The 22,577-nt window shown below is 41.6% G+C and overlaps 1 protein-coding gene across 1 annotated transcript in view; it reads right to left on the bottom strand.

The window, feature by feature from the left end:
• Positions 1–22,577, bottom strand: part of SOBP (sine oculis binding protein homolog) — a 139,130-nt gene that overhangs the window by 27,107 nt on the left and 89,446 nt on the right. Inside the window, exon 5 of the mRNA XM_028104245.2 lies at positions 19,334–19,429. Coding sequence (XP_027960046.1) covers positions 19,334–19,429 — 96 coding nt within the window. The remainder of the gene's footprint in view (positions 1–19,333; positions 19,430–22,577) is intronic.

Consider the following 22,577-nt stretch of genomic DNA (forward strand, 5'->3'; position numbering starts at 1 on the left):
CATACTCTAACCCAGAGCTTCTTCAATTTCAGTGTGCACATGAATCCCCTGGGGATCTTTTTAAAATGCAGGGTTTAATTCAGTATGGCTTCATTCCTACCAGGGGCCCAGGTGGGGTCCCCACTGATGGAGGGTGGGCCACATTTTAAGTAGTGACGGGCCATAGGCAAGTTGGGGTTGGAGGGTCAGCCCAAAGTCTAGGGGACCATATCTTCTGAACCCCAAGCCAGGGCACACGGCCTGAGGAAAGATTTGGGTTTGCTTCCTGGAACCAGGGGCAGTCTGGGAACCATACCAGGATGCTGAAGCTTTGCACTTCCAAGAATATTCTCAGGGATTGGGGCTAGTGGTTCATCTCCCGAGGACACACTGTCTATAAGCTGGACCCAATAAAGCTGCTATTGCAATCAGATCACTTTTGTTTTCTCCCAGACCACTGGAGAGAAATGTTAATGCACTGATTTTGCAAAGTTACGGTTTTGTCCTATATATTTTCCTCAGCTTTAATGAGAAGCCTTCGAGATTGAGCCATGGCGGGATAATCTCTGGTAGGAGAAAGGCAGCTAATGGAGCAAAGAGGCAGTGACTCCTGAGCTTCACCACCTCTGGGGTTCCCCTGCAGCCCACTGGCCCCACATGGCTCTGCAGCTGCCTAGTGTTTAACACTCCGGGACAAGCGTCAGCCCTCCTTTGACTTGCTGTATTCCCACTGGGACTTCAAAAAAGTTATTGTAGTATATAACATATGAGATCGAAAGGGAGATGTACCCAGAGAATACAGGGAGCCTAAAGCTTGCCTGGCGGATGGCTGGACTGTTCAGGAGAAAAAGTTGAGGGAAACTGAGCAGGTGGGCGTGAGCCAGCAGAGAGGTGAGAGAAGGAAGTGGGAAAAGGGGAGGATGGCTCTGAGCGGGCTGACAGACGACTAGAACCTGCATGGAAATTCGGCCAGAGAGAAATTCCTGGTGACCTAAGAACTTTTATGAACTGGAATGTCATTTTTAAGCTTTTCACAGTACTGTGATTTAAAAGCCCTTTACTAACTTGAACCTTCAGGAAAAGTTGCTGTATTCACCCATACATGCATGCAAGGAAACACACACACCCCCCCCCACACACACACACCCACCCACACCCACACACACACACACACACACACACACACTGGAGTCTGGCTCGAGAATCTAAAACATCAAACTGACGGGCCCCAAAATGTTGGCACAATCTGCAGGCCTGGATCCAGACACAGGACCCAACTTCAAGGCCAACTTGGAGGGAGTTATTAGACCACATATCGCTAGGTGTCGCCCTCCTAGGCACACTGTGGTGAAAGCAGAGAGAACAAGTCTATCCCCTGCCCACATCCTTCTGGATTCTGGAGGACAGGAGGTGAGGTGGGAAGGGGAGACAGGGGGCAACTGGGGCTTGGGTTTGAGTCGGGGTGGAGATGTGGGGTTGAGTTTAGAAATCTGAGATGCCACTCCCTTCATAAGCGGAGTGGCCAGGTCTCCAGAACAGGATGAACAGGGAAATAAACATATCATAAAACAATCACTGCAGCATGCATAAATAAGAATTACCCAAATTCAGTAGGAAAGGACTCAGTTCACAGGCCAAGGCTGCTGTATTTGCTAACAAGCACCCAAAAACAACAAAATCAGCAAGCAAACGGCAAAGGGCTTCTTATGGAAATCCAGAAACTGTCAATCCCGCTTAGACAGCTCGATTATTTGTGAACCTGTTTATGACTTTATATTTCATATGTGTATTTATAGATAGCAAAAACTACTCCCAGCTCATACAATGGGGATTAAATAGGTCAATAATTCGTGGTGTTTTAAAACGAGTGACACTATTTCCAAAAGCTGGGCACCTGAACCCATTTGTAGACCAGTGATTTATGAAAACTGACAAGTGTGAAATTGGGAAGATGGTGCAAATCCTGGGACATGTGGTCATCACTCTGATGGCTAAGGTGCCTATGTCTGCCTATGTGTATGATGCTCCTAACAAAGGACGTCCTCAAATACAGTCCTGAATCCCAGCCCAGCAAATAAGGAAACTTTCCTGTGGCAATTCAATTTGCTCAATCCAAAACTTATCTCCTTACCCTCCAGTTTTCAAGAAATTATTACAGGGGTGGGGGGGGGTTACTCTAGACCCCCAAAGCATGAGAGCCACAGGCCTCCTCTTCCTTCTGGCCCTGCTTTCCCAGAAACTCGCAATGAGACCACACGGCATCTCACAGCTCTGGGTGAAGGGGACCGGGGTGGACATACCAGCTTGGGACATCTCCCTGGGCACAGAGGTTTCCTTCATGCTCCCAAAGCACTTTTTTCAGGCTTCTATTACGTGGTACTCAAGTTGCTTTTGAGACAGTTTTCCACTGTGTTTTAAAAGCCAGCCCTGGCATGTCTATAAACATCAGTTCATATTCCTGGAATAAATCTTTTTTGTGTTCCGTCCTACTACCCACAGGGGTACAGATGGCATGTTTTATGTGGTGGCCACTATTTACAGTTCAACTCCATGGAGGCCCATGAGATGCCACAAATGGAGCCCACACAGGAAGACAGCCCTTTGGGCAGAGACATTTGTCCCGACAGGCCAGGAATGCCAGGAAGGGACACACCCTGAAAGTACACGGGGAGCCCCTGTCGCTAACATACATTCTCCATTCAGGGTCAGGGGCGGGGTCCGGGGCATCCCCGGGAGACACACAGAGACGCAGGCTTTGCCCAAGTGACTGCAGGGTGTGCTCGGCCAATGGCTGTAAGGGTGGTGGTGGGGGGGGAACAGCACACACAAAATGCCCAAAATTAGCCGTAGAGTTAAAAACATCAACAAAGCAAATCCTTCCCTACCAAGAAGGCTCGCCACGATCATTTGCATGTTCATGAGCATCTGCTAGCTGAGTATCAAAGTATCCTTCTTTCTATTCTGATGGACAGCCATTAATCACAGTAGATGTGACCTTGTCAGCACCTCAATGACTGAATAATAGAAGCAGGGTTTTTGCGTGGGGGAGGAGAGGGGGAAAGGGAGAGGAAGCACTTCACTCCGAAGAATCCTCTGAAGAAGCCACTGCTGTCTCTGTCTCAGACTAAGATAGCATTTGCCGAAAATGTCAACAGATTGCTTCTTGAGTTGGAGTTGTGCAGACATCAAAAGCTTATTTTAACAGGGCATTTTGCTTAAAATCACTTGGTTAGTTTAGGCATTTAGAATGCCTCTTAGTATATAATTTGGATCAAGAAGTTCTTGTTGAGTTTGACTGATTTAGCATAAATCAGAAGGACATACTGGAATAGACTCTTCACATAACCAGAGCCTTTAGGCCATTAATGTAGTAAAATTTGCTCTTTGTGGCGAATTTTTAATGGGGTCTTTCTTTTTCTTTCTTTCTTTCTTTCTTTTTTTTTTTTTTAACGCAGATTAGTTGTTATGCAGAGACTTAGTGCTCCTGCACGGGGATCAGTTCCAGACTTTGGTTTGATTTGAAACAAGCCTAGCAAATTTGCCTGAATGTAATTTCAAAAGGTTTTCCTATTTCTCTCATCAGGAGATTGAAGGAAGGTGAAAAGCAAGTCACTATTTGAGTTCAAATGATGCTGCTCTGATTTTTCACAAGTATTTGGAATGACTGAGTGGACGACCACTACCCCTCCAAAACGCTGCAATAGCTCGCGAGGACCGGGTCTCGGGGAGCTAATTTCAAAATGCAGATTACTTATACTTGCAGATAAAGTCTCTTTCTTCCATTTTTACTTTTCATTCAGTCTTTCTCTTTCACGTTCTCTCTCCATATCACGTTGAATAGATGTGACTCAAAAAGTTAATGGCAATTGTGCTCATCTTAATTTAGCAAAGAGAGAGAAAGAGCAAGAGAGAAATGAGTATAATTTGCAGATCTGAGCGCAGGTCATTACAGGTGTGTTATATTAGTGTATTCATGAGCCTCCCGGGACAGGCATGCTGAGATATCCAATAACTTTCTTAATGTGTAATTACACACCATCGGACTATAATTGATTAATTGAAAAGAGAATGTAGGCAGATGTGAGGGCAAGACTTCTGCTGCTCATTAAATGAATATGTCCTTGCTTCTCTTTAATAAGTGGAACTACTCAAAAGCAATTAAGTCAGTAGTGAAATTCATTAAATTTTAAGTAATTATTGGTATTACATTCTGTAATAAAATCCAAGACTTTGCATAGTTCTATTTCAAAAAGAAGTATGACAATTCTGTGGGACCAATGCAGCAGAATGAGGGTTCCAGAGAAAACTACACCTTGGACCCACTGACATTTTGTGTGAAAATCACCTGAGAGAAAAAGAGAAAGAAGTGGGGGTTGTGGGTGGGGAAAGGCATTCTGGAACCTCTGCTGACTCTCCTGGACTAGCCAGAATGAGTGTGTCCCTTAACCCTAGGAATGTAGTGGTGTTTCTGAAGTCATTCTTTCACTTAAAATCTTAATCTACAGAGTTCTAAGGGAATGGAAAAAAATACCTGTTTTTCACTCTAATGCCTTCAGTACTCCATTTGCTATCTTCTCTAGTAGTTAAATTCAAACATAAACATGAATTATAGGGAGTTAAATGTGATTTGGAGAAAATTCTTTCCAGGCTCTACTCTTTCATTTGCGAAACAAACCTGAGCTTTTGGGGTTGGAGGGAGAGGTTGAGGTATGCCATAGCTTAGGGAGTGGCCACAGATAGTCCTCAGAACCTGTAAGTGGCTTCCACACCTTCTGCCCCTGTTCATTCTGCCCAGGCAACTGGACAACTCAGAAATGTGTCAGACAGGAACTCAACTCAGCCAATGCACGGCATTCCAGACATTCCTGACAACTCCCCAGACACAGGGGAGAACTTGGCGTCTGGGCCGGCTGTGGAAAAGTGCCAAGTGGGAGCCACACTAGTACGGTTTGTTCATTCATTCCTACATTTAGTATTTCTTGAGCACCTAGTCAAAAAGATGACTTTATAGCAGTCTCTATCAGTATCGTATATACATAATATAAAGTAAACGTAGAAAGATCTTGTAAAGTGAGGGGTGGAATCCTGTAAAAATGTAGTCCATTTCGTACCCATGCAGTGATCTGGTGCCCTGCACATAGTAGGCACTCAACACAAGCTTGCTGACCGAACGATGGAAGAAATCCACGATGTGGGCCGTGAAGAAAGCATGCTAGTGTGTGGCACTTGCATACAATTCTCTATTTAATTTTTGGAAACAAAGACTATAATTTCAGGGATCATTTCTATAGTTCATTAATTTTTGGAAACAGTTCACATCAGGCATGTTAACGCTTAGCCAGGATAAGCCAAAGAGATGGTGATGATGGCTACTGAGAGTGAAGGAGAACTGATTCCAGAACCTTCATCTACTCCCAGGCTTCTGCTCTAACCATCAGCATCCTTAATAGTCCTGTCCAATTCTTTCTTGCAATAGAAAACTGAAAATGTAAACCTACGTATTGTGGTCATTTTTTTAGGAGAACTGATTCCAGAACCTTCATCTACTCCCAGGCTTCTGCTCTAACCATCAGCATCCTTAATAGTCCTGTCCAATTCTTTCTTGCAATAGAAAACTGAAAATGTAAACCTACGTATTGTGGTCATTTTTTTAAAAAACGGTAGATTCAACCACATTTTTTTAAAACTTGTACTTCCAAATCTAAATATAACTGTGTGTGGTTAGTTGCACAATTTAAAAAGATGGGACTGTACTTTTATTGTCTGCTGGGGCTGACACTTTGAGGATGTTGAGAACCAGTCTCCTACATACAAGGCTGCAAGGCTGCAAGGCTGCCGGTCCCCATCATGGACCCTGTGAGAATCATCTCCACAGCCGACTGACTAGACGCAGAGAGAGAGAGAGAGAGCAGGGAGATATGTGACTCACCATTCCCAGCGGGAGGGAGAAAAGCATTTTATGTATACCCTCATTTCTGTTGGAAGAAAAAAATTCCAATCCTCACACACACTGTAATTTTAGAAAGCAAAACTCAAACTAAAACTAAATGGGACTAACTAGGTATATTAGGCTCAGAAAGAAAAAAAAAACCAGGGGACAAGGAAAAACATTAGGTCTCATTTTCTGTTTGCATGTTTTTCTGTTGTAACGGGCAATTTATTGTCCCACAGCTCATTTTAATCTTGAACGTGACCTTGATAATCTGTGTAGGGGCAGCCCAACTATTTCAAAGAGAAGTTCTAGCCCAGGGAACATGCTCTCCAGCTTTCTTGTGTTCACGAAATGAGGTTTTCCTCACACTGTGTTGGAACTTCGTTTCTTTGTTTTCCATTTTTACAACTGTAACAGGTCCCAAATATATTCCAGACAGCTAAATCAGACCAAAGGAAAACTGATTTATCAAATCAATAATTATGTGCCTAATTTGATATATTCTGAAACTTACAAGCATATGAGCAAAGAAGATGGCCAAAGAAGCGGGTGATGGTGTTCATTTCCAAAAGAAAAGTGGAGTTTTAAATGGTCAGGTAATTAGAATAACTAGGAATGTAGGATTATAAAAATTTTAATTTGAGGGGTTAAATAGCATATCCTTTTTATATGAGACTGTCCCCCAAAGCCATTTGATATTCATTTCATGTTCTATCTTAGTAAACTCAATATATTTAATAAATTGTTTTTTATTTGATGAAGATATTTAAAATTTTTAGGGTCATTCCTGAATAAATACCAGTTCTCCTTCTAGAATCCTGAACATGCAAGGTATGAAGAATAAGCCAGGTCCATACAATCAAAAGCTATGTATAAGATTTTTGTCTTCATTAAAAAAAAAAGGATTCTACACTTGTGGTTGAGCATAGCATACTGCAGAGTTGTCCAACCACACTATGTTATAGACCTGAAACTCATGTAACATTGCGTCAACTATACTCAAATAAATAAATAAATAAAAGGATTCTGAAGAGTCATGTGGATTTTATTTATTGGCATTTCCTTCCTTCTCTTAAAAGTTGAGTACCAAAGAGGGATTTTATTCCCTTTATTAGTCACCTTTTATTGACTGCTTATTATATGCCAGGCATTTTATAAGTATTATCTCATTTAAATTTGACATCAACCCTAAACAGCTATTATTTCTGTTTTACAGATGCAGAAACTGACTTTCCCAAGACTACAAAGCTAGTAACCACATAGCCAGGAAGTGGACCAAGTCAATGTGAGTCCAGGGCACAGACACCACATTGCCTCTGTGCTGTTCTCTAAGGGAAGGGATTATTACATTCTTGTTAATGGAGGTTCTACCCTTCTTTAAATAATCCAAAATTAAGAACCTCCCATTTGTATTTTTACAGTTCCAATCACACTGATCCCTGAATCATCCTGGATCACAAATATTTGAATCACAATATTTGAAATGTCAGGGTCTTGCTTCTACTTTGATCTTGTTTTTGCCACTGACCACAACTAGCTACTTACTCAATTAAGACTGTTATCCAAAATCTAAATTTATAAGAAAATTGGCGTGAGATGAAATCTTTGCCCGTTATTTATATTAGCATGGTCATAAGAACTTGGTGACCAATATTTTTGGCCAGCCATTTGCAGTCTCTTGCCTTTCCAGCTGTGAGAAGCCTTTGTCCTCATCACCGTGTGCCTGGACCGTACTAACCACCTTCCAGAAGTCTCCCCATTCCCGTCCTCCAACCTATGAAAGCACTGCTTTCATAATAGTACTTCCTAGCTCAGGTACCTATGACAGACCCCCACATCCTAAAACACCAAATGTGAAATTAGCTGTTTCTCACTGTTTTTATTATCTGACCACAACCTAACAAGTTAACTCCTCTCACCCGGCATGTCCGGCAACCTCTCAACTGGCCCCCGCAAAGTTCTCGCTGCTCACCTCCTTCATCATCATTCCCCACACAGTCTTCTCTTCCTCTGGGATACCTTTATATTGCACACTCACCCTCCAAGGACCAGCCCAGGCCCCACCTCCTCTGAGCATCCACTCTTGATGATGCTTTCTTCCTACCATCTCTTCCCATTCCTTTACTTCCCTATTGCATACAGAATACTTTAATATGTATTTCTATTCTCTAATCAGCAAACCACCCATCTGGCACTTTGCTATTCACTGGAAGTTCATTGTTCATATAAGGACAGTTTGTTTATAAAGTTATGAAAAGGATCCACGTTTTATATGTAGTTTGCACTGCAACACATGACTTTTAAGCACAGCGCTGGAGAAACTGAAAGATAGCTGTCTTCAAAATCTTGGTCACACACACACATACCATAACCTCCTACTCTCATACTCATTCCCCTTTTTCAGATGCTTGTCCATGACACTAAATACCCAGATTTTTAAAAAAGGTTTTAAATCTTTATAGACATTGCACTACATTATTGACGTTGTCTTCATGCAGTGTATACAAAAGAAGAAATTAGAGATATAAGAAACTATTCAGACCAAAATAACCAGGAAGAATATATCCCTTGAGAAAAGGTCTTTTGGGTTTGAATTATCAGGACCGGCTGTCTCCACTGCTACAGCTCAATTTCCAACCTGGCTGATTGGACAACAGTCAGAACACTGTCTAAAAATCAAAATGCTAAGGAAAAATGAAAATAAATATTTCATTACAACTTTATTTTTCTATGTTATTTATTTTATGTATTCAAATGTACATCAAATTATTATAGAAAAAATACTACATAAATGAGATACATTAAATGCCACAGGCTGATAAGCACTTTTGTAATGCTCTAGTTTATTTTCATTTTCCCTTATACATGTATCCACATTTCCACATAGGACATAAAAATCTGCCTTCATATAGCATATTTTATACATATATATGCAACAATGTCACATATTTTCAAAATTCAAGATATCTGGCAAATATATAAATATTTCTTTAAGCCAAAAATTCCTCACACATTTATCAGACAATTTAGAAGTTAAAAGCACCACTGATTGAAATGGATATGTAATAGAGGCTCTCCAAGTATTTTACATATTTTAATAATCTGGACACTTTTCATGTAAAGCTAATTATCCTAGCACAGTGAATAATATTTAAATATTGCCGTCTTCCCACCTCAGGCTTTGACACTTAAAAATGTTTGTATGGGTTTCCCCTCTTTGTTCACACAAAGAAGTGTGTAACAGATCCTGCTGCCATATCAAAATCAGATTCAAAATTTCCATGAAAATGAAACCAAACCATAGTGAGATCTGACCACTATAAAACAGCAGAGTATTTCACATAATGAAGTTAAGGGTATAACGTTACCTATACAAGTTGATATCCTGGATGTGGATTATGAAACTTGAAGTGTAGGAAATGCACCCATGTGTACTTGTCTCTTCAGTAGGTTGGGAACTTCTCTAGGAGATGTTGGTGATGGTGACGATGATGGGTAAAGGCCTCCTGATTTATAAAAAACATACTTTATCCTAATGTAACCTACAGCATGTTTTATCAGGAAAAAGAAAGAAATCATCGCTCTTCTACCAATGTACCTTCATGAATTTTCAAGAGAAATATTGGTGGATGTGCAATCCATGGTAGAACATTAAGCAATTTTATGGATAATTAAGGGGAAAGTTGTGCTTATTATTTTAAACCTGGCTTATCTAGGGTCTGTCTTAACTGGTTCAACATTTTGCTTGAGAAAATGAACAAAGCCATCTGTCAGCTCCACTGAAGGGAAAGTATACAGCAGTAACGTGCTCAGCCACGACGACCACAAGCCAGCTCCCCACTTGAACTTGTCAGTGGCTGATGCACAATCCAGAGCCAACCATAAGCATTTTGCTTTTACCTGAACTAGAGCCAGGGGGATATGTTACTACATGCATTTATTAAACAAATAATCATCGAGCACCGACCTCCACAGTTCATGGAATCTACATCATCGTTGGTTGTTAAGATACCATTATTTTATACCACTCCTACCTAGGGAAAAACACCGCCAATTAAAAAAATGACAGGTCACCAACTATAATCTGCAATCCCATTTCTGAGATGTTAAACTGGTAGGGGGACAAAGTGCATTTTACAATCCATGAAATGTGCTGTGGGCAAGCACCTGCTCAGGGATACAGTGAGGGAAGAGAAAGGTCCTCCCCCACAGAGCTCTCAGCCAAAGGGAGCCTCACCTGGACTTAAATAGAGGCTCCTCTCCTGGTTGTATGTTGTCATGCAGTAGGAGAAGAGAGCCCTCCAGGAAGGCCTGACATCTCAGACCAGAAGACTGGGAAGTGTACAAAATACATGATTATGAAAGAGACTTCAAGCCAAATGCCGTGAGAAAATACTTTCTTTTAATGATTCTTGTTTGCCTGAATCTGTCCGTTTGCAGCTTAATAATGGGCTTTTATCTTCCTTCTTTCCTTTCAAAATTCCCTCTCACCAGTCCCCTACCACCCCCACATCACCATCTCCAATTTCTTGCCTCCCTTATTACTCACATATGTCAGTCTTCTCAACTCCAAATATTTTTCATACCCTTTCCCTTTTTCTCCCAAGAGAATTTGGTTAGCTTGTTCTTCTAGCCATAAACCAAACACATGGCTGAATATGATGAATTTTAGTTCTGGCTGGTTACTTGTGTGCTTTTATATTGATAATTGATATCCAATCTTATTTTCTGGATTTGCTTGATATATGACCTAGAGTTTCTGTGAAGCTACCAGAGGTGACTTTTCTTTGGTATTTTAGGTAATTGTTCAGTTCTAGGAATTAAAGCAATGAGGGAGGATATGACTGACATATCCTCTGACTCTGGGTAATGGTCAGAAATCTCAAAGGATATAGATCAGCTCACTCTGAGGAATACAACAGTACTAAATCAAAAGAGGTCAGCTCTTTTTTAAATGGCCTTACTGATCACAAAAAGAATCCAAATCTTCAAAAGAAGACATAGCACTTATCATACATAATCTATTGATGTCAGATTTTTGAAAAATAATATACTCAAATGCTTATATCATATTGAAAAATATATTTTCTACAGTCTACCAAACTAAAAAACATATACTTCGGTTTCTTTCCCACAATTTTTTATACAGTTGGGAATTCTCCAACATTACAGGCCTTTCTGAATAAATTCCCCTTCCTGACATTCTCACAGGTGTTCTTTCTGGCTTCAGAACTCTCCCAAAGAATTGTTACTATAAAGAAGCTAGAAAGAGTGATTCTGAATTAATTTCTTAATTCCTTCATTCCACCAATATAGATTGAATACACTCTCTAGCCCTGGAACGGAAGGGTGTATCACACCTGGTCCCTACCCTGAGAAGGCAGCAGTGACTCTTGGCGTGAGCACAGGTCAGAGAGATATGGGTCAAACCTTGACTCTGCACCTGCTCATTGGATCCCCTTTCCACCCCCAGTGCAAGGAACATAACACCTCTGAATTTTAACTTCCCTACCTGTAAAGTGGAAATAACAATTGCTGTTTAGCAAAGTTACGGAGAATGAAGGGTCTAAAGGAAAGTGTATGAAGACCGAGCACAGTGCTGGCATATAGGAGGCTCCCCACAAAGGATGATTTCTTGTCTCCTTTCCTTAACAGTCACAGCCATTTGCTACTGTAGATATTCCCAAGTGTAAATTAAATTTTTTCCTTTGCTTTGCACTTAATTTCTTAGTTGCATACTTCCAAGATTAACAATTTTACTACTAAATGGTAGGGCAAGATGAAGTGGTCTTGGATCATGTAGAGAGTCTTCCTGAGGGTTATATTTAAAAAAAAAAAAAAAAAGCTTAGCTCTAAGAATTATCTGCAAATATATCTTGTCCTCCTCATTGTTCACAAGGAAATGTTGTGGCTTTTGCATGCAAATGTGCACATCCAAGACTTTCAGATAATCTATTGCTAGAGAATGTGGCCAAGTATGGTATCCTATGATGTGTTTGAAAAGAAGCAGGCTTGAAAGAAATAATCATAATCATAATCACAACAACACTGATTGAGTACCAACTGTTTGCCAAATACTGTTCTAAGAACCTTATGGGTGTTCATTCATTTGGACCTCATACCAATCCCACTGGACAGATATTGTCCTCATTTTACAGACGAGGATATGGACATTCTGTGACTTGCCCAAGGTCACACAGCCAATGGGTGGAGTGGTGGAGATTCCTGAATCCGAACCAAACAGTCTAGCTCAAGAGTCCAAGCTCTTGAGTACAACACCATACTATATTTTGAAAGTTCTCTTTTCTTCAAAAAAGTATTCCAATATTGCAGTAACTCACAAAGTAGCAATATCTGCTATGCAGCCAACAGGCATCTCTAGTGTCTTCAGCATAAATAGGCAAGCGGGTAGGGCACCTGGGTGGCTCAGTCATTAAGCGTCTGCCTTCAGCTCAGGTCATGATCCCAGGGCCCTGGGATCGAGCCCCGCGTCAGGCTCCCTGCTCCACGGGAAGCCTGCTTCTCCCTCTCCCACTCCCCCTGCTTGTGTTCCTGCTCTCGCTATCTCTCTCTCTGTCAAATAAATAAATAAAATCTTAAAAAAAAAAATAGGCAAGTGGGTAGATGTTCAAGGGTTTCTCTGAAGCTAAAGTATTACATATGGGCTTCTATGCAAACCAACTGGGAAGAGACTCTAGTGAGAAAATAAGGGCAGGTACTCCCAGCATCTGCATTAAGATTTCGTTTAAACTAATGCCACCTTCTAGTTCCATTTTATTAGTCATAAGGCTAACATTTATTGAATTTTTACTGTAAGATGCACACTTTTATGGGATTATACATAATCCCATTTAATCCTCAAACCAACCCTATCAGGTACATACTGTGTTTATTCTCATTTTGTTGATAGCAACACTGAAGCTCAGGGCAGATAGGGGCTTGCCCCGGCTGCACAGCCGGGAGTGTGCAGAGCAGGCACTGGGACACCCACTCTTATCCACCACACCAACGCTGTCTCCCTTGGAGTACACAGGGCCCTCCGCACCTCTCTCTGGCTCTAAGAACCACTGTGATGTACTGTGTGGGAAGTCAGCATGAAAACCAAACCATCATGCCTCTGACCTTCCCGTGCAATGGCCCAGAAACCAGAAAGGCAAAGATCTCCATGGCTTGGGAAAGGGAGCTTGCCGAGGACCAAGGGTCTCCGATCAAATCGAGGGTCCCTGATCAAATCAAGGGTCCCTAACCCCAAGAAATGTCCTTATACGAGTGCAGAAGCTGGGGAACTCTAGCCCTTACCCAAGTGGCTTCTCCCCCAAATAAAGAAACTAAAAAGAGAGAGTTGAAATGGGTTTGCCTAGTTGGGGAGTGAAGGGAGATGGTCTACCGTGGTGCAGAGGGTCTTTGTACCGGAGAAGAAGAAGGCTCCGAACCATAAGTGTAAGGCAGCAAGGGAACCAAGAGGCTGGCGAGAAAGGGAAGCAGCAAACCAGAGCCTGTGAAACACTCGCACCTATGGAAACAGAGGGCTGTGTGGGTGGAACACGACAGCCCGAGCAGAACACACCCCTTCTGCCTCTGCCCAAGAAAAGAGGTCTTGCTGCAGGGCGTCACTGTGCCACCTCCTTTGGAACTGCCCTTTGCTTAGTCTAACGTTGGTCCTTCTCTTTCTAAAAAGTTCTATTTTTCTAAAACATATTTCAAAAATTGTAGGAGCCCAGTTTGGGGCAAAACAGCCCCAGACTAAAGGGATCTGGAGGGTGGGTGTGAAAATGGTGGGAGAGACCCACTCTCTCTAGACAGCAACTGGTCCCTGGGGTTTTCTGGGTCATTGATGTGTTTGGGGCTGTTACAATGACTATTTCGGGAAACTGGTACACAGCATACTACATACACAAATGTCATATGATATTTTATTTGATGTGACGGAAGTCCAAGTGTGTCACCACGAATTTACATTCTCAGTGCTTTGTGCTACTCAGCTGTAACATCAAAGCAACTGCGTAACTTCAAACTGAGCGGGGGCATGAATCTAGCTTTCTGTTAAACCAAGTGTTAAGCGGAGGGTCTTTGGTTAATTACACCTATTTTGAAGAGCCCATTAAATTTCAAGTGAAATGTGGCCGTTTCTATCACCTTTTCAGGGCGGAGGGGGGGTAGGTGGTTCTCATTAAGTCTTCATGATCTAGCAAGAAAGTTCTAGCAGTAACTAATATGTGACCACAGCCCCAGAATTACCCCTCGCTGATGTTGTGAGGCCAACATATACTCATGAGCTGGGCTGAGTTGCAAAGAGATCTGATTTTATTTTTAAACAAATACATTTAGAACCAGGGCCCTCACTGGCCAAGTCGCCAAGTCACTACTGACATTGTGGTGTGTGTTTTTTTTTTACCTTCAGGGCTTTTTAAACTAGATCTGATTGTCCAAGACTTGCAAGGTTGTACTGAGGAGGGAGGCAAGAGCACACTGCATAACCAAGAGTCATTTGTTTTATGCGTACTTAGTCCCATAGGTCCAATTCCCAATTTAACCAGTGTCAACAGATTCCTTCTACCCAGAAAAGTGGGGGAGCTAAAGTCTTTACCAAAAAAGAAGGAAAAAAGCTTCTTTGTTTAAATTCCTTCAGCATAACAGAAGGGGAGGGGGTGGGTACGGGACAAAGTGACAAATGAAGCAAGATTAATAGTTGATCATTGTTGAAGCTAGGTGATAGGTACCGGGGAGTCCATGACATCATCTCTCTACTCTTGTGCATGCTAGTGATTTTCCATAATAATTTTTTTAAATCCACAGAAGTACTAGGAATTTCCATGAAGTAGAGCTACTGAAGTCCAAACCTGATAGGGATGGCGTCCTGTGCAAATAAACCAGCTTGCCAGCTCAACCCCTTCTCCTTCAGGTACTCTATACTCCGGTCAACTTAGGTGCCACCTGCCGGTGGCTCACCTAGTCTATACTCTCCCACCTCCTTGCCTTTGCCACACTATTTCCCTCGGCTTAGAATGCCCCCTTTCCTTCCACCTCGGCTCCAACTATCAAAATCCAACCATGGAAGGCCTAGATCAAAGGTATCCTCCTCCTTGTTAAGTCTCTAATTACTACATTTGGAAATAATTTCTTCCTCCTTTGTACTCCAGAATTTTGCTGGTGCTCTCTTGGGCACAGCCAACTGTGTAACGATAACAATCATGGCAATAAGAAGAATCATAATAGCAGCTAATTCATACTGTGTATGAGGCATTTTAAATATGTCATCGCTTTCAAGCCTTACAATATCTTTTGAGGTTATTACCTTTTATTATCACACTCTACAGATGAAGATCTGAGGTTCAGAGAAGTCTAAGAGGATCCACTGTGATGTAATGCCAGATGTGTCACCATAAATTTTAAGCCTTTGTGCTTATGATCCTTAGTGATACCACCAGAGTAATATAGCTTAAGTTAAAGTCTGGCTGGGGCAAAATTCTAACTTTCAGGAAGACCTGAGAGCCCACATTCCTGATGACTACAATACTGTATATGCCTATTCCTCTTATTGAATTGTAAGCTCCTTCAGGGAAGGGACTGTGCCTCTTTCCATTTCGTGTCCCCCAAAAGCACTGTGTAGTACAATTCCATGTATACAGAAGATGCTCAATAATGTCTTGCTAATTGAACAATGTATTAATACAAAGCAGTTCTGCCTAAGGACCATGCCCGGCGCTTATAATCTAACTTTTGTCTACCTTCACATGGAAATGAGATGGACAGATCAGCCCATAGAAGATCTGCCTAAGTATCTCTCTTCCCCACCACCTCTGCTCACAGGCCACAAAACTAAAATGGTTTTCATCTTCTCCCTACACTGGCATTCTCAGTGACCAGAAAGAATTCGTCCCTCATGCTATTTTTTATGGAGCCGCCCAGCTGTGGACTCCTTCCCCCACCCTCTGTAAAACTCCCACCCCTGACAGCCCTAGGAAAAGCCAAAGGGAGTCAGACTTTGTCTCGGTGATGGCTCGGGAATCTGGAACTGAGGAAAAACAGGCTGATTTCCCCCTTGAGTTTCCTTCCTCTTATTGTTCCTTTCAGACTTCCTAACTCTACTTTCTTCCCAACCCGGTCACACAAGGCTGTTGTTGCTGCTCTTTGATTATATTTTTGACCTTCTTCCTGAATGCAGTGATGTTCTCTGGACTGGCCTTGAGAACACCTGGGGGGTAGGCTTGGGTGCCTTCAGTTCCTTCCCCCAAACCCTCTCAACACTCCTCTTCTTTTAGCTACAGGTCTTCTCCCTCCAAGGACCCAGCTTCTGCTGTATTTCTGCAAGGTCTTACTCCCGGCTGGCTTTTAAGACCTGAGAAGGTCCTGCATGATGAAGTGTGAGCTCATAATATGATAAAGGTCCGCCTTTCACTATAGCTCATATATCAATATGAGCATTGTAACTGAGGAAAAGAAGAGGAGAGAAGGCCTTCTAGTCCCCAAAGAATGAGGCAATAATGGTAAAGGGACCAGCAATGGAGGTGAAGTTGGGGGCAGAGGCTAGTCACCTGTGGCTGGCTCTAAATGTTCCCTCTTCTGGACTCCCACAAGCTGTGTTCCTGGAGTGTTAATGTGATGTGAATTTCTACAGCTTCTTTTATTGAAAGTTATTTGCCTTGGTCATAAATTTAGCTATGCCAGCAAAATACCCTGGGTGTGTGTGTGTGTGTGTGTGTGTGTGTGTGTGTGTGTGTGTGCGCGTGTGCGCGCATGTGTACCTATCTATGAAGAGGTAGATGGGGCTACACTGAATTGTGTTGTATCAAAACAGTACTCAAGCTTTATCTAATGTCACTCATCTTGACAGCCTTGCATTTTCAAAGTTAATAAAAAGCATAAGGAAGCTGCTGCACAATCACCAACCAAAGAATCTTGGCCACCAAGCTAAATATCTAGTCATCTGTGTTGTGCATTAAGTGTGAAGGCACATATCACAGTTTGGGATTTAAATGGAAAAATCAATACCCTACAGGAGTCTCCAGTTGCACAGCAGATTTTTCTATCAGCCAATGCTTTGTTTGTCAGTGCCTTCTGATTACACATCCTTGTGCATTCCAGGCATGGATTTTGCTTTGCTTCTGTTTAGGTTACTTAACTCTCTTCCAAGAAGCAGAGGCTGGGGGTGCGGGGGAGAGGGTGGAGACAATAAACAGTCACTAATAAAGTCTGAGGCAAGGTCCAAGCTACCTGGCCAGGGCACTTTCTGTCAGCCCCTGTGGTCCAGAGGGTTAGCTGTGTAGCCCTGTGTCCTGATTGCTGGGAGCCTAGAAGCAACCTGGGGCCCCAGTGTTTTCTCCCAAGGGCCATCGGCATCATCCCCCACGGGGCTCCTCCACTTTCTAAACGCACCACTGCTCTTGCTGCAGGGAATTATGCAAGATGGCTCTTAAGCTAAGAAAGCACTTTGGAGCGGGACTTGCAATCTTTTTTCATGAAGTCTTTAAAAATTTGATCTAAGCTGCACTAAGAAAACTCCAAGGACTTCCTATTTCTCTCTTAAGAATGTACAAGTCTCTCTCATATAGAAACATAACTTCTCGGGGCTTCATAACCAGCCAAACACCACTGCTTCAGCTGCAGTTGAAAAAATTAAATTTCTCCTTGGAGAAATAAGCTTACTTGTTTTTTCTCTTTATTCTCCTTTTTCCTTTATCACAGAAAAGTATGCTGATGAAAATAAAGCATTTCTAACAGTGACAAGAAGGACAAAGATTATACCAATCTCTCAAAACTGCTGCTAACACAATATTGTGTTTAAGCATAGCAATGATTAAACATACATTTTCTCTAAAGATAGCTGGAAAAGATGTTCACATGTATGTCTTACTTTCTCCTATATAAACTGACCACAACCAGGACTCAAGCATGTTCATTTTACCAATAAATATTTTTTAAAAAATCAAATATGGCATATTACTTTTAACAATTTCTCTAAGAAGAAACAAGATACTCCCCAATGCGTTTTGATGCCAAAACATAGTATAAATGGCCCATAGCCTAGGGTCTTCTGCTGGATAACCACAGTTATAGAGTGCAATATTAAAACAGAAATGAATGAAAAAAGTTTCCCCCAACATAGGTCATGCTAGCAGGCCTGGAAGTTTAAGAGTTGAATTTTCAGAAAAAAAAAAAAAAATTGCATTTATAAGCAGCAAACCGGCCTGCGGATTGGTGGGTCAAGGGGCAGGACACACAGAGTGAGTGGCGCTACTGTAACCATGCAGTTTGTGGAGCCGGGAAAGGCGTTTCTCCCTGGCAACATCTAGCTGCTGCGGCTAGGATGGGTAAGAATGGCATTTTTCTCTCTTCTCCTGCTCTTTGGACACCTTGTTTCTAATGAACAGTTGGTATCAGAGCTAAGTCCAAAGACTGTTACATGTGGGCTTTCCTAATGCGGAGACCTGGCAGAGCTGAACTGTGTTCGGCCAAAAAACGAAATATAAATGAGACTACCTCAGAATGTAACAACTGAGCACCCTCATTCTCTTTCAGTGTTTTCATTTAGTTGGAGCAAATGTTTTTGCTTTAATGCAACTGAAGAGAAAAGAACATTTAGGGACAACATAGCTAGATCCCTCATAAAGCTTTTCAAAAGCAGTGTTTAAGTCTCTAAATAAATGACAATTCATTCTCCGTTTACTTTAGGTAAACAGAAAATGCATTGCGGAGCACTCATTTTCAAAAGCTAATCAAGAACATTAGGTCCCAACAGATTCATTTAATAGAAATATAATAGGCATTCCTGCTTGCTTTTCATCTTGTCTTGCTGTAAATGCTAAAATGAACAGCAAATTAACCCTACATTGGAACAGAGTCCCTGTCACAGCTGATACCCTCTCTCTCACGACTTGTAAACATCCCCGCATCCTGTCGCTGCTTTGACTTCTCCTACATAGAAAAGCCGAAAGTGCCTGATTGAGTTTGGCAAGAGAGTGTAGGAATACTTGAATTCTAAAGGGAGTACTGCGTGTCAACTCTGCTATCTTTCCTAGCAGAACAAAATATTACCATGTTGTCTCCTAAAATAGTGTACAATTAGGAAGGAGGAGGAGGGGTGGAGGTGGGATTGTTTTTTTCCAAGCTACATATATCAACTGTCTTTCTCTGTATTTTTGACTTTAGTAGCCATTCTCCAAATGGCTGGTTATAAACTACGATACAAAACAAGCTAATAAAGACAGGGCCATCCAAGCTCTATAATCAGATATAAAAGATTTGCAAACAATTTGAGATCTTATAATTAATATTCAGTGATATCAGAATTAGCATTTAGAACTCTATACAGAAAAACTATAATACTTCATAAATTATGTAATAATGAACAAACCCTTTCAAAAACTGTTTTCACTGTGCTAAAGTAACATTCTAGACTTGTTGTAAGTATGTTATTCTTACAAGTAGTTCGCAGTTATTCTTGAAGGCAAGCCTTGGAGTTTCCTTAGCATAGTGCTGCTGGGGAAAATTTTCAGCATGTCCATCTTCATCTCTAGCCTGAAGGGAAATATAATGGCCTATTTAGGGACTTACAAATAATGGAAGAAAAAAAAGCTAAAAGCATAACAGCTCAGATCATTAAACAAACGGGAATCCAGAAATAACAACATTATTAAGAAGTTTGTTTAAATACGCAGTACGCCTTTTAGATATCAAAATTTGGGATTTATTTTTCTTTACATAGTTTGGTTTGAACATGCAAATTCATAGTGGTGTAATATTTTTAAATGATATGAAGCAAACCAAAATCAAGTAATTTTGTTGGAAATTACCACCACTTGGATCTTCCAGTGACTTTTCGTTGCACATTTAGGATCATATGACATACGTACGTGTTTAAACTTTTTGGCATGCTTAAGCAATCTCTAGATAATGCACTTTAAAAAAATTCTAATAGCAAGGCCATAAGAAAAGCAATTTGCATCGTTATATTTTGCATTGTAATACTATTAGAGATAAAAACTGATTCCCCTTGATTTTTAAATAAAGATCTGAAAGGAGCAATGATCTAGTAAGAACAATGATTCTTCAATTGAATGCAGTAAAAAAATAGATTTAATTAAGAAGCTGCATTAAAAGTTACTGGTTATTTTGATCTACACTGTTAATTAAGAAAGCTGAAGTTTAAATGGAGACATTAACAGAACCCATTAGCAATACCGCTTGCATACAGTCTTCTCTTCCTAATCTCCATCAGTCTCTGGTTTGGAGTTGGAGAGAGGGAGAGGTAGGTGAGAGGAGGCGTGTCTGCAACACACTCATTAAACCATTCATTTGGGTGACACTTGCACCCCGCTCTGCTCTCATCTCATCTTAGCCCTAACTGCTCTCCCTTTCCTGGCCTCCTGAAATTCACAGCTGAGCTGTCTCCCTCACATATGGCTTGCATATAATTATGCATATTCCATTTTGCACTGCATTAAAATGATGAGCTCCTGGCTCCCTGCCAGCTGATTTTAAAAAGCCCAAGTGAAGTAGGAAAAAGGAGAGAAACACAGGGAGAGCCGCACAGGAAGCAGCAGGTAGTTCTGTCTGCTGTCTCTTTAGATAAAATGTATGTCTGGCACCAAGGGAACAGCTGAGAACTACCTGTTGTGATGTATGGATGGAGGGGGGAGAAACAATGTGTCTACGTCTGTGGCACAGTGATGACAGCCCTTGTGTATTGTTTCTCCTTTCATGGAGTGAAATTTGCCCGCTGACAAGTATCACTCAGAGCTCCTCCGCTAGACTGGGGACTGTCATTTTAGAAATGGATCCAGATTTTGTCCATTTTAGGAGGTATAGCTTGTCTTTAATAAAGGCTTCTGCCACTTAATACAGGGAGGGAACTGGATGGAATTTGGAAATGGAATGTCATGGGCAGGGATATCTGGGTTATAAGAAGTCGGAGGGAGAAGTCTGTTTTGGTTTCATTTTTAAAATTTATGAACACCTCTGGGATTAGGTGCCTTTTCCTGACACCTTTTTTCCCCCCTGCCAAATCAGAGTAACTTAAAAAATGCCGTTACAGGATTGGACTACATGTGACAGAAAGTGTAAGCATCATTCGCGTCTGGTGGTTATGCAGGCACTGAAACCAATGATGTTCCTTCTCACAGTGTCAAGCTCTAGGCTGCAGCTACATCGGGGTCTAAGCCAATAGAGTCTTAAATGGGGCCCACTTTAAAGTGGAGTGTATATAAAACAGGCAGCTGGAGGAAAAACATTAAGATGTCAGTGGGTAGGAACAATGTTACATTCTTCGATTCTTTGTAAATGCATTTTAAGCCACTCTGCAAGGTCTCTTGAGGGCAGGGACCTCATCTACTTCATGTTTCTTAATTCTGCCATGCCCAGCGCCTTACTTTTAGTTAGTACTTAAACACTGAAGTAATGGGAAAAAAAATACATGGATAGTAACTAGACCCTACCATAAACAACTCTGCAGAAAATGCCACCTCAAAATATGCTAAACTTGGTGGTAGGTTTATTATATTCCTGATGCACTATGATACATATGCTTGGAAACACACTTAGCATATAGTTTACAAGGGCTACTATTTACATATATATGTCTATATTCAATATATATGTATCTTGTGTATAAATATTCATAAGGTGGAATATGTTTATTATGCATGTACTATGTGTACACATTCATACACACCAGATGCCTGGGGATATTTTCAACATTGGTGGCAAAAATACATCCATCCCACTTACATGTAAGGTGATCACAATCCTTTTTATGTTTTTAAGGGACAAAAAAAAAAAATCCCATTGTCTAAGATTTGAAAGTGCTTCCTCAAGGGAGCTAAAGACTTCATACAAAGCCTATTAATTTATGAGGTTGAATAAAGCAGCAGTGGAAGAGAAAGGAGAGGGAGTCTGGGAGAATTGGAAGTGAAGACAGAAAGCCAGAAATCTGCTTCTTTATTGAGCCGTATATTTGCCTCTGCCTCAAACTCCATGGCCCTTGGAACAGTCTGCCTCTCACAATCAACCTGATTCCAGAGTCTAAGACAGTTCATCCTACGTTTCTACCACATGCCACCGAGATGGAAAGCACACAACATGCACGGAGACCGAGCGCCACCCCCCTCACGTGTATGTGCAGACACAAGCACTCACCCACCTCTTGCCAAAGTAATTCCTTTTGTATTCTGAAGTTCTTTTTTAGAGTAAAATTTAAAATTACTCTTCCTAGACCAAGTGAAATCAAGTGCATTCATCGAAGGCAGTAGTTCTCTCCTCCAACCGCATGCCAGAGTCATCTGGTGTGGCTTTTTAACATTGGAGCATGTCCTCCCCCTTCCACCCGACTTTTCCAAGACTCGGATTTAATTGGGCCAGGGTGGGGCCTGGACATGGGTGTTTTTTTAAAAGGCTCTCAGGGGACTGTAATGTACAAGCAGGGCTGAGAACCACTGATCTAAGGAGCATACCCAGAGGAGGGGAATAGAGCGGAGGCCCTTGGCGGAGTGTTGGCAGAATGTTCTCTAACCATGTCCCAACCTCACTGGACTGAACCACTCTGCAACAACTAAGAGGATGTAGGATATGGCCCTTGAGATGGTTCTTACTCCAAAGATTTGAGAGAGGACATGACTAGCTGCTTGCAGGCAAAAAATTCCTTATTTTAGTCCCAGGCATGACAACTAAT

Source organism: Eumetopias jubatus, unplaced genomic scaffold, assembly GCF_037043125.1.
Source record: "Eumetopias jubatus isolate StellerSeaLion01/CBP00866 unplaced genomic scaffold, mEumJub1_p1.0 scaffold_6, whole genome shotgun sequence".
Taxonomy (NCBI): Eukaryota; Metazoa; Chordata; class Mammalia; order Carnivora; family Otariidae; genus Eumetopias; species Eumetopias jubatus.